This window comes from Cricetulus griseus, chromosome 5 (genome assembly GCF_003668045.3).
Source record: "Cricetulus griseus strain 17A/GY chromosome 5, alternate assembly CriGri-PICRH-1.0, whole genome shotgun sequence".
Classification (NCBI taxonomy): Eukaryota; Metazoa; Chordata; class Mammalia; order Rodentia; family Cricetidae; genus Cricetulus; species Cricetulus griseus.
This window is the reverse complement of record NC_048598.1, coordinates 127,221,860-127,233,921: the sequence shown is the minus strand read 5'-3', so window position 1 is coordinate 127,233,921 and position 12,062 is coordinate 127,221,860. Positions and strand designations below refer to the sequence as shown.

At 44.1% G+C, this 12,062-nt stretch overlaps 1 protein-coding gene across 1 annotated transcript in view; it reads left to right on the top strand.

Moving 5' to 3' along the window:
- Positions 1-12,062, top strand: part of Mthfd1 (methylenetetrahydrofolate dehydrogenase, cyclohydrolase and formyltetrahydrofolate synthetase 1) — a 67,677-nt gene that overhangs the window by 7,457 nt on the left and 48,158 nt on the right. The window contains exon 2 of the mRNA XM_027418284.2: positions 7,016-7,100. Within this exon, the coding sequence (XP_027274085.1) occupies positions 7,016-7,100 (85 nt within the window). The remainder of the gene's footprint in view (positions 1-7,015; positions 7,101-12,062) is intronic.

Genomic DNA, 12,062 nt, shown 5'->3' with positions numbered 1-12,062 from the left:
TATCTGTGTGCTTTCTCTATACCAGGATATCTTCAAAGCCCAGTACTTAAATAGTGAATAAAATAAAATAGCCCAAATCTCTCCCCTCCGAGTTTTTTGATGGTTCCATGGACATGATAAATTAGATGTCAGGTGATAAGAGGTGTAAGGGAGAACCAGGGCAGGGAGGAGAGTTCTGCTCTCACAAGGGATTTCTGTGGTATGGGTTCAATGTTAATAAGAATGAAGGTCATATTCTTTATCAAAGTGGCTTGGACTTGGGCTGTGAGCCTATCAGTGTTATGGGAAGAAGGCTCTGAACCAAAATAACCCCGTGCCTTGGACCTTTGACCTCACTAGCTAGTAAATAACCACCTTGGGTCAGCACGGATGGTTCCTGGCAAACTGAGTGCTCCTCTTGAGCGAGTGACAAAGGCTAACTTTGGAGGTGATATTTCTCCCATGCATAGAGTGAGCACTATAAAAGGGCATGGTACAGAGATGGTGTGCCAGGGTCAGAACCACCCTGCTTTGTTTCTTAGCTGAGAGCATCATTCCCCCAGGGGTCTGTTCTGCTTTCCGTGTTCTGTTTGGCTTTCCCTTTTGTTTGCTTGTAATTAAACCTGCACCCTCTGTTAGGGGCACTTCCTTTAACTAGTTTCTCTTTCCAAAAAGACTTCTTAAACTGGGCATGGTGATACGGTCTTGTAAGCCCCGCACTTGGCAGGTAGATGTAGGACCGGAAGTTCAGTGTCATCTTCATCTACAGGGTGGGTTTAAAGCTAGCCTGGGCTATATGAGACACTCTTCAAAAACAAATCCCCCCCCCCCAGAAAGCTGTTTCTGAGTATGTGTCTTTTTAAATAATCTTTTGTTTTAAGTTAAAAAACATTGAAGTGTAGATAAGGAATAAGCAGAGTGAATGTAAATTTATTAAGAAAAAGTGAGCTCCCAAAAGGATGGAAGGGGTTACAGAGGAGGATATCTGGAATCAAACCTTCCTACCCCGTAGGCCAAGCTCCTTTCTCTCCTTGGTGAGTTCTTTGCCACATCTGGGTAGAGAAATACCACTTTGCATTCCTGCTGTCTCGAGAGTCTCAGAATATAGAGGAACATTCGTGTAAAGGATTTTACTGGAGCTGTCGGAAACTAACCTGAGCTGCCTGGCAAGTACCAGGATAAGAGGGTCTTTCATTTGGGTTTTGGAGTTGAATACTAGTCCCTGTTTAAGCAAGCAGCCTAGGACCCAAACTTGCCAAGCATGGTGGTGCACACCTTTAATCCCAGCACTCTGGAGTCAGAGGCAGGTGGATCTCTGTGAATTCTAGGCCAGCCTGGTCCTCAGAGCAAGTTTTTTTAAGATTCATTTTGTTTCTAATTGTGAGTTTGTCTGCCCCTCTGTATATGTATGTGTACATGTGCACCACTGCCCATGGAAGTCAAAAAAGGGCCACAGATCCTCTGGAGTTACAGGAGTCTGCGAGCCATCAGGTGTGGTTGCTAGAGACCAAACATGCTGAGCCATCTCTCCGCCCTCAGCCCTTTCCCTAAGGTTTTTCTTTCATCTTCTCTAAAGCAGAAGCGTGGGTCTTTGTAGGGCTTTTTTGGTGTGCTGGCTCCTGCCCTCTTTTCCTCTTCAAGCAGGTATGTTTTAGACTTCCATGTTCCCCCACTGTGGATGATTTCCAGGCTTACAGGGCACTTGTAGCCATTGCTTGTTGCCATGACAAGCTCTGACAGGCAGATCTACGGTTAGGTAATGGTAGATAGAGAGACTAAATCTGGTGTGAGACCTATGCTGGAAGACCCAAGACATGTCTTTTCCTTGTTGGCACACAGTCGGTCACAGCTTCTTAGTTCTTTGTATGCTGAGCCATCCATCTTGTCTCCTAACTCTGTCTTAAAACAAAACAGTGGCTTAATAAGCCAAGAGTTTTGTTCAACTTGCAGAATTGTTTTTAAAAATTGGATTACATTGCCACACACTCATGTTTGAGATTATATTTAAAAATCTGGATGTCTGACTCTTTGAAAGATATGGAGAGTTTAGCAATGTTGTATTCTGTATTCTTGTAGTACTGGGCATTGAAACTAGGGCTGTGTGTGCCAGCCAACAGCCTGGCCACTGAACTACATTCCCAGCTCATGGTCTGTATGCCTAAGGGCAGGAGCTTGTTGGATCCGAGTAGGTGTTGATCTGCTCCTTCCTGGAATAGGGTAGCAGGAGTCAAGACTTCATTGTTCAGGAATCTTACCAGGATTCTGATGGTGTTTATCTTTGTTACCCTTCTCTAATGAATTTATAACCTACCTATGTATTTATTTGTTTATTTATTTTGAGGTTGGGTCTTTGCTTCCATGTGAGTTCTAGTGATTGAACTTGGGTTGTCAACCTTGGCAGCAAGCTCTTTTATCCACTGAGCTATCTCACTAGCCTAGGATTAGGCTCTTATTCTATAGCCCACACTAACCTAGACTTTATAGCAGTCCTCCTGCCTCAGCTTTCTGAGTGTTAGGATTATAGGCATAAGCCACCACTGCTGGTTTTTAATTTGCCATTTAAAACATTTTATTTTAATTTATTAAGATGTTTTTAGTGAGGCAGTGGACTAAGAACCCTAGCTGCTCTTCCAGAGGACCAGGTGAGGTTCCTAGTTCACAGTAGCTTATGACCATCTATACCTCCAGTTCCAGGGATACGGCCCTATTCTGTCCTCTGCAGGTACCAGACAGACACGTTGCACATACTTACATTCAGGCAAAACACCCATGTACATAAATAAAATCTATAAATCTTTTAAAAGTTAAAATTTTTATTATATTTACTTTGTGTGTGTGTGGCTGCTATTACATTTATTTTTATTTGGTGGAGGCTGGAGGGAAGGAGCTTTGTGTTGTGCTACAGTCTGTGTTTGGAGGTCAGAGGACAACTTGTAGGGAGCCATTTCTCTTCTACCATGTGGGTCCCAGAGATTGAAACTCAGGTCATCTGGCTAGTCAGTAGTGACTTAACCCACTGACCCTTCTCTTCATCCTCATAGCCTACTATGTTTTGTTTTGTTTTGATACAGGGTCTCTCTGTTGTGTAGCTCCAGCTATCCTGGGATTCTATGTAGACCAGGCTGGCCTTGAACTCATAGAGATACACTTCCCTCCTGAGAGTCCTGGGATTAAAGGCATGCACTACCACATCCATATAGTCTACTTTTTAAATAATACATTTTTGAAGCCTCTCAACCCAATATATTTGTTGCACCTCTGACTTCTACCCACTAGATGCCAGTATCATCTTAAAATGTCACTGTGTCTGTGTTTTCACTTCTTGCATCATAGCCACTTGACTGTGATTATTTTACTGGTGTCCATTGGTCAGAACCAAAGAGACGTGAGTGGTACACCGTGGCTTTTGGGTTTCCTTGCACACTTCAGTACTGATGCTCCTACATAGAGACTGACAGGATGTTTTTCCTTTGATTGTGGGTTGTTGATGGAGAATGCCATGAATCTGGCATGAGTAGTTCTATTTGGGGACCAGAGTATTTCCGTTGCTCCTTTTGGCCTCACTTTGCTCTGGGGAAAGCATGGAAGATCTAGCCCAAGGGCAGTGGGGAGCCATGGGAGGCTCCTTAAAAGATCATAAGGATTATGAAGTTGTTCTGCTACAGCACTTGAAGTTTCTGGAAATTACGGTCTATTAAAAATTGAAGGACTTACTGCCGTTTGATTTCCTATAGCTTCATAAAGACAGGAGAGGTGTTATGCTTGTGTTTTGTCTCTGATCCCTTTTTGTAGCTCCTCAGCATCCATTGTTCCAGCTGAAGCAGACTCTTAGCTTTCCTCTTTTTCTTTATTTTAGGGTTCTTAGTAGCCAACCCAGAAAGAAAAAACAGAGTACTGTTTCTTCTTCAAAGCAATAGAAATAGATATGGCTTATTAAGAAAAAGAAGGGGGGGGGCAGTGATGTATTCCAGGCTGGTCTTGAAATCAGAGATTTGCCTACTTCTGCCTCCCTAATACTGGGATTAAGGGTATCTGCCACCGTGCCTGGCTAAGTATTTTTTTTAAGGCCTAGATTCCTGTGCTTCATTGGCTAGTCATCTTAAGTGAGTTCCAAGCCAGTCAAGGGCTTAAAACGACATCCAAGGTTGTCCTCCAACGTCCTCACGTGTGTATATTCTGCATATACTTGCAAATACCTACATGAAATCACATTAATGGAACATACATTCATGAAAGAGAGAGCTGCCTGTTAGGAAAAGTTTAGGAGTCAGTGTAACTAGTTTCCAGCTGAACCCTGCTTTCCCCTTAAAAAGGAAACTTCAAGCATAGGTTATTTTAAATGGTAGCATAGAACTCTGGAACATTCTGTTCATGGTCTTGTCCTACTGAGCAAAGCCAGTGTTTTCCAGTTTACCACCTATGGCACTGAGTTCCCAAGGCTTTGCTGCCTGCTGAGTATTTTTGTTTTTATTTCTCCCCAGACTTCCAACTTTAGGTCTCAAACGCCCACTTACTTTAGAAGATTGGTAAATAGATGGACTGTGTCAGTATGAAATCGGCTCTGGGCTTAGACTACCTCTGTTAGTTGTTTTTCCATTACCGGGGGTCTGCATGTAGCTGTGAAATTTTCTATGTGCTTGGTGCAGATGTATGTGTAGAATCCTATCATTTGTTTAAATTAACCTGTCAGCAGAGATGTAATCCAATCTTGTCTGGATTTCTGCAGTGGCAGTGGTTTCTTTCTAGTACCTTGGATTGTAACACCACCAGTCAGTTTCCAATTCAGCAACCAGAGCAAGCTTCTACCAGTGGACGACTGACCATGTGACCAGCCCTGGGATCCCCTCCTGTCACATCAGAATAAAATAGTCTCTTATGCTTGCCCCTGTTCCCAGTTCCCAGGTGGCTGTCGGTTGCTTACTCCGGGGTCTTGGCACTTGCTCATCTTTTTGTCAGTTGACTCAAGGAAAGTCACTGGCCTGTTGTGAGCCTTGTGTTTCATTTGTGAGTAGCACACAGAGAGCCTTTCCTGCCTTCCTACTTGACAAGGGGGTAATCTCTCAAGTGTCCATTTGTTCCACTATGGTTTCTTTTCTTCTTTTTTTCATGCTCCCTCCCTTTGAGCCATTGTTATGTTTTGGTGGTAATTGTACAGCATAGATTCTGCTTGGGTTGGGATAAGATTCTGCTTGCCTACCACATGCCCCTCTGCCCTCCTACTCCACTTTTTGTTTTTGAGACACATTCTCATGTAGCCTAGGCTAGACTCAAGCTCACCATGCAGCCAAGGATAACCTCAAACTTCTAACCCTCTTGCTGCTGGGATTAAAGGCATGTGCACCAAGTCCAGCTTTCACAATAGAGCGCTGGACACCAGGCACTTTGTGTTCCTTCACTTTGTGTCCTCTGCCCTAAAGTGCTTTGTACTGACAGAGGTTAGAGGGAAGGGAGCTGGAAGAAGAGGCAAGCCTGGGAACTTGGTACCTCCTCAGCTGCCAGACACCGTACTGCACCCTACCCTGTGATTGACAGGGAGCAGCAAAGACTGGGACTGCTAGGAAGTGAGAGCTCGGCAGCTGCGTGATGGCCTGTTCTTGTTTCACGGGAGAGCTGTGTTCATGATCTGGGTCAAATCTGGTTTAAATAAATAAATAAAACAAAACAAAACAAAACGGCGCGTTCCAAGACAGCTGTTACATAGAGAAACCCTGTCTTGGAAAAACAAAAGCAAAACATAAAAAAAGCCCAAATAAACCAAAAAACTATGGTCTATTTTTTTTTTGAACTATATTCTTGTGTTTGTAATGCTTTGGAAAAAAAATAAGGTCACTAAATAGAAATAAAATTTGGAAATTTTGAGTAAAACTTAGTGATCCCCCCCCCCCCCCCCCCGACAAACTTTGCTGTCTACTGGTTTACCTGATACTTCTGTGTAGCTCAAGTACTTTGCTTCAGTCTCCCCTGCACCCAGGTTTTATTTATTTTATTTATCTCTTTATTTATTTTGTTTTTTTTTTTTTGAGACAGGGTTTCTCTGTGTAACAGCCCTGGCTTTCTTGGAACTCACTATGTAGACCAGGCTGGCCTCAAACTTAGAGATCCACCTACCTCTGCCTCTGCCTTCCGAGTGCTGAGATTAAAGGTGTGCACCACTATGCCCGACCATTATATAAAGGCTTAAGAACCCACTGGGGGGCTGGACAGATGGCTCAGAGGTTAAGAGCACTGACTGCTCTTCCAGAGGTCCTGAGTTCAATTCCCAGCAACCACATGGTGGCTCACAACCATCTATAATGAGATCTGGTGTCCTCTTCTGACATGCAGGCAGAACACTGTATACATAATAAATAAATGAATCTTTAAAAAAAAAAAAAAAACACTGGGAGGCAGAGGCAGGCGGACCTCTGTGAGTTCCAGGACAGACAAGGCTACACAGAGAAACCCTGTCTCAAAAAACAAAAAGAACAGCATATAGAGAGTGGAAATGCTGACGCACAGAGCCTTCCCGAAATGTCCAAGTTTTCACTTATTCACTGTGGGATTATGCATGCTATTAGCATCCATGGATTCATTTTGTGTTTAGAGGGTGGAACCCAGGACCTCACACATGCTAGGCATGTGGTCTACCACTGCACCATGCTTCCACCCTAAGACTTCAACATTTGTTGTTGTTGTTGCTTAATTGTGTGTACACACGAGAGTGAGGCAGGATCAAATCCAATCCTCCTCCTCCCCACAGCTGGCGTTACAGACAGTTGTGAGCTGCCTGATGTGGGTGCTCAGAATCCAATTTGGGTCTTACCTCTTAACTACTGAGCTACCTCTTTAGTCCCCAACTGAGGTATTGCGAATCAGCTCTTCCTTTTCTTACCTCTTGTTTTGATCTCTGTCAGTAGTGGTTAGAGAACAATCCAGTGGTATACCAGATAACACCCATCAGTGAAGGAGACTTTAATTTCAAAGAGATGGAGCCAGTGGTCTGTCTCACTTATGCCCATGAAGGAGGTGGTAACTCACACCTTTTCTTTCCCTCTAGGCAAATAAGGGATCGACTGAAGAGCCAGGTTACTCAGATGAAGGGGCAAGTCCCTGGCTTCACACCTGGCCTGGCCATCCTGCAGGTAATGTAACATCATCCTATTCCCTTACCCAGCCTCTCCCCTGTTGTGAACCTCAAGCACACCATGGTTTCTCATTGAGAGCTCCCTTCTGCAACCCAGCTTCCGGATGCTGGTTTATCCTGCTCTTTGCCAGTGTGGGTACCCTTTCTCTTTTTGTTTTGCTTTGAAGGAGGGCCTTGTGTAGCCCAGGCTGGCATCAGAGTTGCTATATAGGCAATGTGGGCCAAAATGATCTTGAAGTCTTAATCTTCCTGCATGCTGAGCTGCAATATTTGTCCTGCCCCTTAGGTCTTCTCAGGGCTCTTTTACTCTTAAAATTTAACGATCTCAAGGGACTTAGCTGCTAATAGTTACTGTATTGGAAATAAAATTCTGGGGTTTTTTGGTGTGTATAGTACATTAACTCTTTTGTTAAGACTTTTTTAGACTGGGTCTCACTGTGTAGCTCTGCTGACCTGAAATTCCCTAAGTTGATCAGGCTTCTAACTCAATGAGCTCTATAGGCCTGCCTCACTTCTTTTGTGCGGGCATTAGAGGTGTGCACCCACCGTGCCCTGCCCTAAAGGATTTGTTTTTAATTACCTGCATAAGTATGTACCCTTGTGTAGGTATGTGCGGATGTGAGTGAGAGTACCTCTGTAGTCCAGGAGGAAGTGTCAGGTCCCCTGGAGCGGGACTTAGTGATGGTTGGGAGGTTCCAACGTGGGTGCTGAGAGCCATGTTCTGTTCCTCTGTAAGAGCAGCGAGTGTGGGACTGGAGGGATGGTTCAGTGGTTAAGAGCACTGACCGCACTGGCTATTGGTGGTGCACACCTTTAATCCCAGCACTCGGGAGGCAGAGGCAGGTGGATCTCTGTGAGTTCGAGACCAGCCTGGTCTACAAGAGCTAGTTCCAGAACAGCCTCCAAAGCTACAGAGAAACCCTGTCTGGGAAAAAAAAAAAAAAAAAAAAAAGAGCACTGACCACTCTTCCAGAGGACTTGGGTTCAATTCCCAGCACCCACATAGCAGCTAACAAACTGCCTGTAACTCCAAGATCTGACACCTTCACATAGACATGCATGCAGGCAAAACACCCATACACATAAGATAAAAATTAAAAAAAAAAAAAGAGCAGCAAATGCTCATGACCATTGAACCAGCCCCCCAAATTAAGTGTTAAATATAATGGCTAATAGGAAACTCTTGATATGTTAGCATAAATAGGCCTTGCTTTGTTTCCCAGGCTGACATTGAACTTCAAATCCTCTTCATACCAACTGTCTTAGTTAGGGTTTCTATTGCTGTGATAGAACATCATGACCTGGGAAGGAAAGAGTTTATTTCAGATTACAGTTTTACATCACCATCAGCATCAAAGGAAGGACTAGAACTGATACAGAGTTCACGGAGGAGTGCTGCTTATGGAGTTGCTCCCCAAGGCTTACTCAGCCTTCTTTCTTATACATCCCCAACCACCTACCCATAGGGTTACACCATCCACCATGAGCTGGGCCCTCCCACACCAGTCACTAATTCAGAAAATAAGCCACAAGCTTACCCACCAAGCAGCCCAGTGGGGCCATTTTCTTAGTTGAAGTTACTTCTTCCCAAATGACTCTAGCTTGTGTCAAGTTGACATACAACTAGCCAGCACACCAAGAGTCGAGAAAATTTTATTTTTGTTTTTTAGTGTTTTTCATTTGTTTTTGAGACAGGATTTAGCACTTTAACTTGCCTGGACTATGTGGCTGTGTTGGCCTTGGCCTTGTGGCCATCCTCTTGCCTCATCCTCTGGAGTGCTGGGATTGCAAATGTGTAGCACCATGCCCAGCTCACTTGCTCATTTTTAGAAAGTGTTTGCAAAATACGCAAGCCTGAGTAATCATTGTTTGTCAGTTCTTTCAAGAAAAGTTGGGGAAATGCATCTGGTTCATCTGGCAAGGCAAAGTAGCACAAACACTTTGCCTGTTAATAGCCACTGAGCTTTCTTCACAGACAGCAGGAGTGCTTTGGGGACTTCCTGATTCTTTACATAGAATTCTGAAAAGACTCCCAGGTTGAGGTTTAATAACATCAATAGTTGGTATTGCTTGTCAAGAGCATTCCTCGGTGAAACTGCCATCTATTTTTTCCTGAGAGACCATGGCTGGGTAGGAGACATGGAAAAGTAGTTGGGTTGGTGTCCTTGGCTTGATTTGTGCTGCCACCAGCAGACTTACCCACTGTTACTTTTACACCACCAGTACAAAAATCAACACACACACACAAAGGCAAATGGCATCATACTATGTAAAGGTTGTCAGGATTTAAAAGGAAATTGCTTGTAACAAACCTTGACAAAGAGGATCACAAAGGGACAATTGTTATGTGTGACTGTTTCATAACTGTGTCATCAAAGTCTCCACCAATATACCCCAGCCTTCCACAAAACCACAACCTTCTACAGAAAACATTTCTTTCTGCAATGCAAGACTATCTACCCAGCAACTAACTGCCAGTCTAACTGTGGTCTGATGTTACCATCCAGGTTGCCCTACCTATGTTGCCCAAGCTTACCTAGAATTCCTGTCCCAGCCTCCATAGTGTTACAGTTATACAGGTATACAACACCAGACATGGCTGCCAACCTTGTTATGGGTCCTTGTAGCCAAGGGCAGTTGTTTCAGAACAACTTAAAGGGCTCTGATTTTACATTTAACGGTCGTGTCTTCTCTCGCCTCCCTGAATTCAGCATGGCAGGTGTATCTCCACTGCAGTATTCGTTTCTCTTTGGAGAATTGTTCTCCATTTGGTATTTAGATTGATGAGGGCTTTTGTTCTTGTTTTATTTTCTCATACAATACACCCCTACCAGCCCCTTCCCACCCCCATCCACTTCTTCATTTTCCTTCAGAGAAGAGCAGGTCTCGAAGGGATGTCAGCCAAACACACAGCGTAACAAGATGCTATAAGACTAGGTACAAACTCTCATGGCAAGGCTGGAAAGAGGAAAGAGGGTCCCACAAGTAGGAAAAAGAATCAGAGACAGCCCCCACTCCCACTGTTAGGAATCCCACCAGAACACCAAGCTACACAACCGTGACATATATGCAGAGGACCTAGACAGACCCATGCCGGCTCTGTGATTGCCACTTCTGTCTCTTTGAGCCCCTATGAGACCTGCTTAGTTGATTCTGTGGGTCATGTTCTCCTGGTGTCAACTCCTCTAGCTCCTACAATTCTTCCTCCGCCTTTTCCATGGGGTTCCCTGAGCTCCAAGGGGAGGGACCTGATGGAGATTTCCAATTTGGGCTCTCTCTTCCTAATGTTTGACTGTGGATCCCTGGATTAATGATTTTGTCTTATTTAAATCAGAAACAATCTTGTTTTACATGTCAATCCCAGTTCCCTCTGGAGGGAACTGCCCCTGTCCCCCACCATCTCCCTCCCATCACCTTTCTGCTCTCCAGGGAGGGTGAGGCTTTCCTTGGGGGATCTTCAAAGTCTGTCTCTAGATTAATGAATTTTATGAAGACACCTTCATAAACACCTAGACTGTTCTTTTAGGTACCTTCATTTTTTAAGAAAGATTATCATTTTTATTCCTTTTAATGTTACCCCACCCTCCACACACACTTTCAGTCAGGTCTCACTAAGTTGACCAGGATCAACTTTAAGTTAGATTGGTCGCCCTGCTTCTACCTCGAAAGCGCTGTTACAAGCATGTATCATCACATTTGTACGTTGACATACACATTAATGTAGCTCAGTGTAATCTCTCTTTCTTGATCGCTTGCTTATATTCATTCTTTCATATTTTCAGACAGAGTCTTACTATGTACCTCTAGCTAGACTGCAACTGACGATGTAGTAGTATAGGCTGGCCTTGAACTCAGGGTAGCCTCATGTCTCCCTATCAAGGGCTGGAATTGTAGTCATATGCTCATCTTTTCCATCCTTTTCTTTCCTTAATCAGCCTACAGCTTCATGAGAGAATACTGCCAAACTCCAGTTTCTCTCTGTCCAGTTTTCTCGCTGATCTCAAGAGTCATCCCACAGGGAGGCAACCATTTGCTCGAGCAGATGTGCAGATGGAGGTCTGAAGGATTGATTGATTCGGGTGGAAGAAACAGCTTTCCTTTGAAACCTCCTTCAGAATCACCATCATCCATGCCTCACATCCTCTGAGTGTCTGCACATACAGCATTTAATTCTTTGCTCAGCCTCTGCCCCTTATAAATCAAGAATTTCTGATTGAGTGGTAGTTAAATGCCGCCTCCCCGGACCCACACTGCTATTTATCTATACAGCCTGAGCAGAGCAGAAATACATGTACAAAAGGCTGTGGTTCTGCCTGGTGTGCTCCGTGCTGTGGAGGCTTTTCCCTGCCTCAAATAACTAAGAACCAAGATCCGTGTAGTGGGTGTATACCTGGTACATTTGGGGACTGGTTACTTCTCAGCTTATTCTTAATTGTTTGCTGTGGGAAGAAATAAATGTCAGAGGCAAGAATTGTGGTGGTGGGTTGGAGGTGTAGCTCAGTGGTAGAGCACTTGCCCAGCATGTGCCAAGCCTTGGGTTTATCCTCAGCACTGCAGAAGAGAGAGACGGGGAGAAAGAAAGAAAATAATTCTGTAAATCATTGGCCTAAGCTACCTTACTGGGTCCAGCAGTTCAATGACAGGTCAAAATGGAGTCAGTCATGAAAATGTTCAGTGCCGCTGAGCTGTTTATCTAACCTGAAAGCAAACTGCCAAATCACCTAGACTGGCCAGTTTCAGTTGTAACCTGACGTTGCCCAATCTTTTCTGTGGTTCTGACTCCCTGCCCCTCACCTTCCAGAGAAAGTGACTTTGAAATGGTGCTTGGACTTTTTTCCTTTTTTTCCTGCTTTCCTTAACCTTTTTGGTCTACAAAACCAGCCTCTGCTTTATGAAGTGAAGTGTGCTTGATTGTAGAATTGCAAAGAAAACAATCTCTATAAATTGTTGTGGTTTCTTC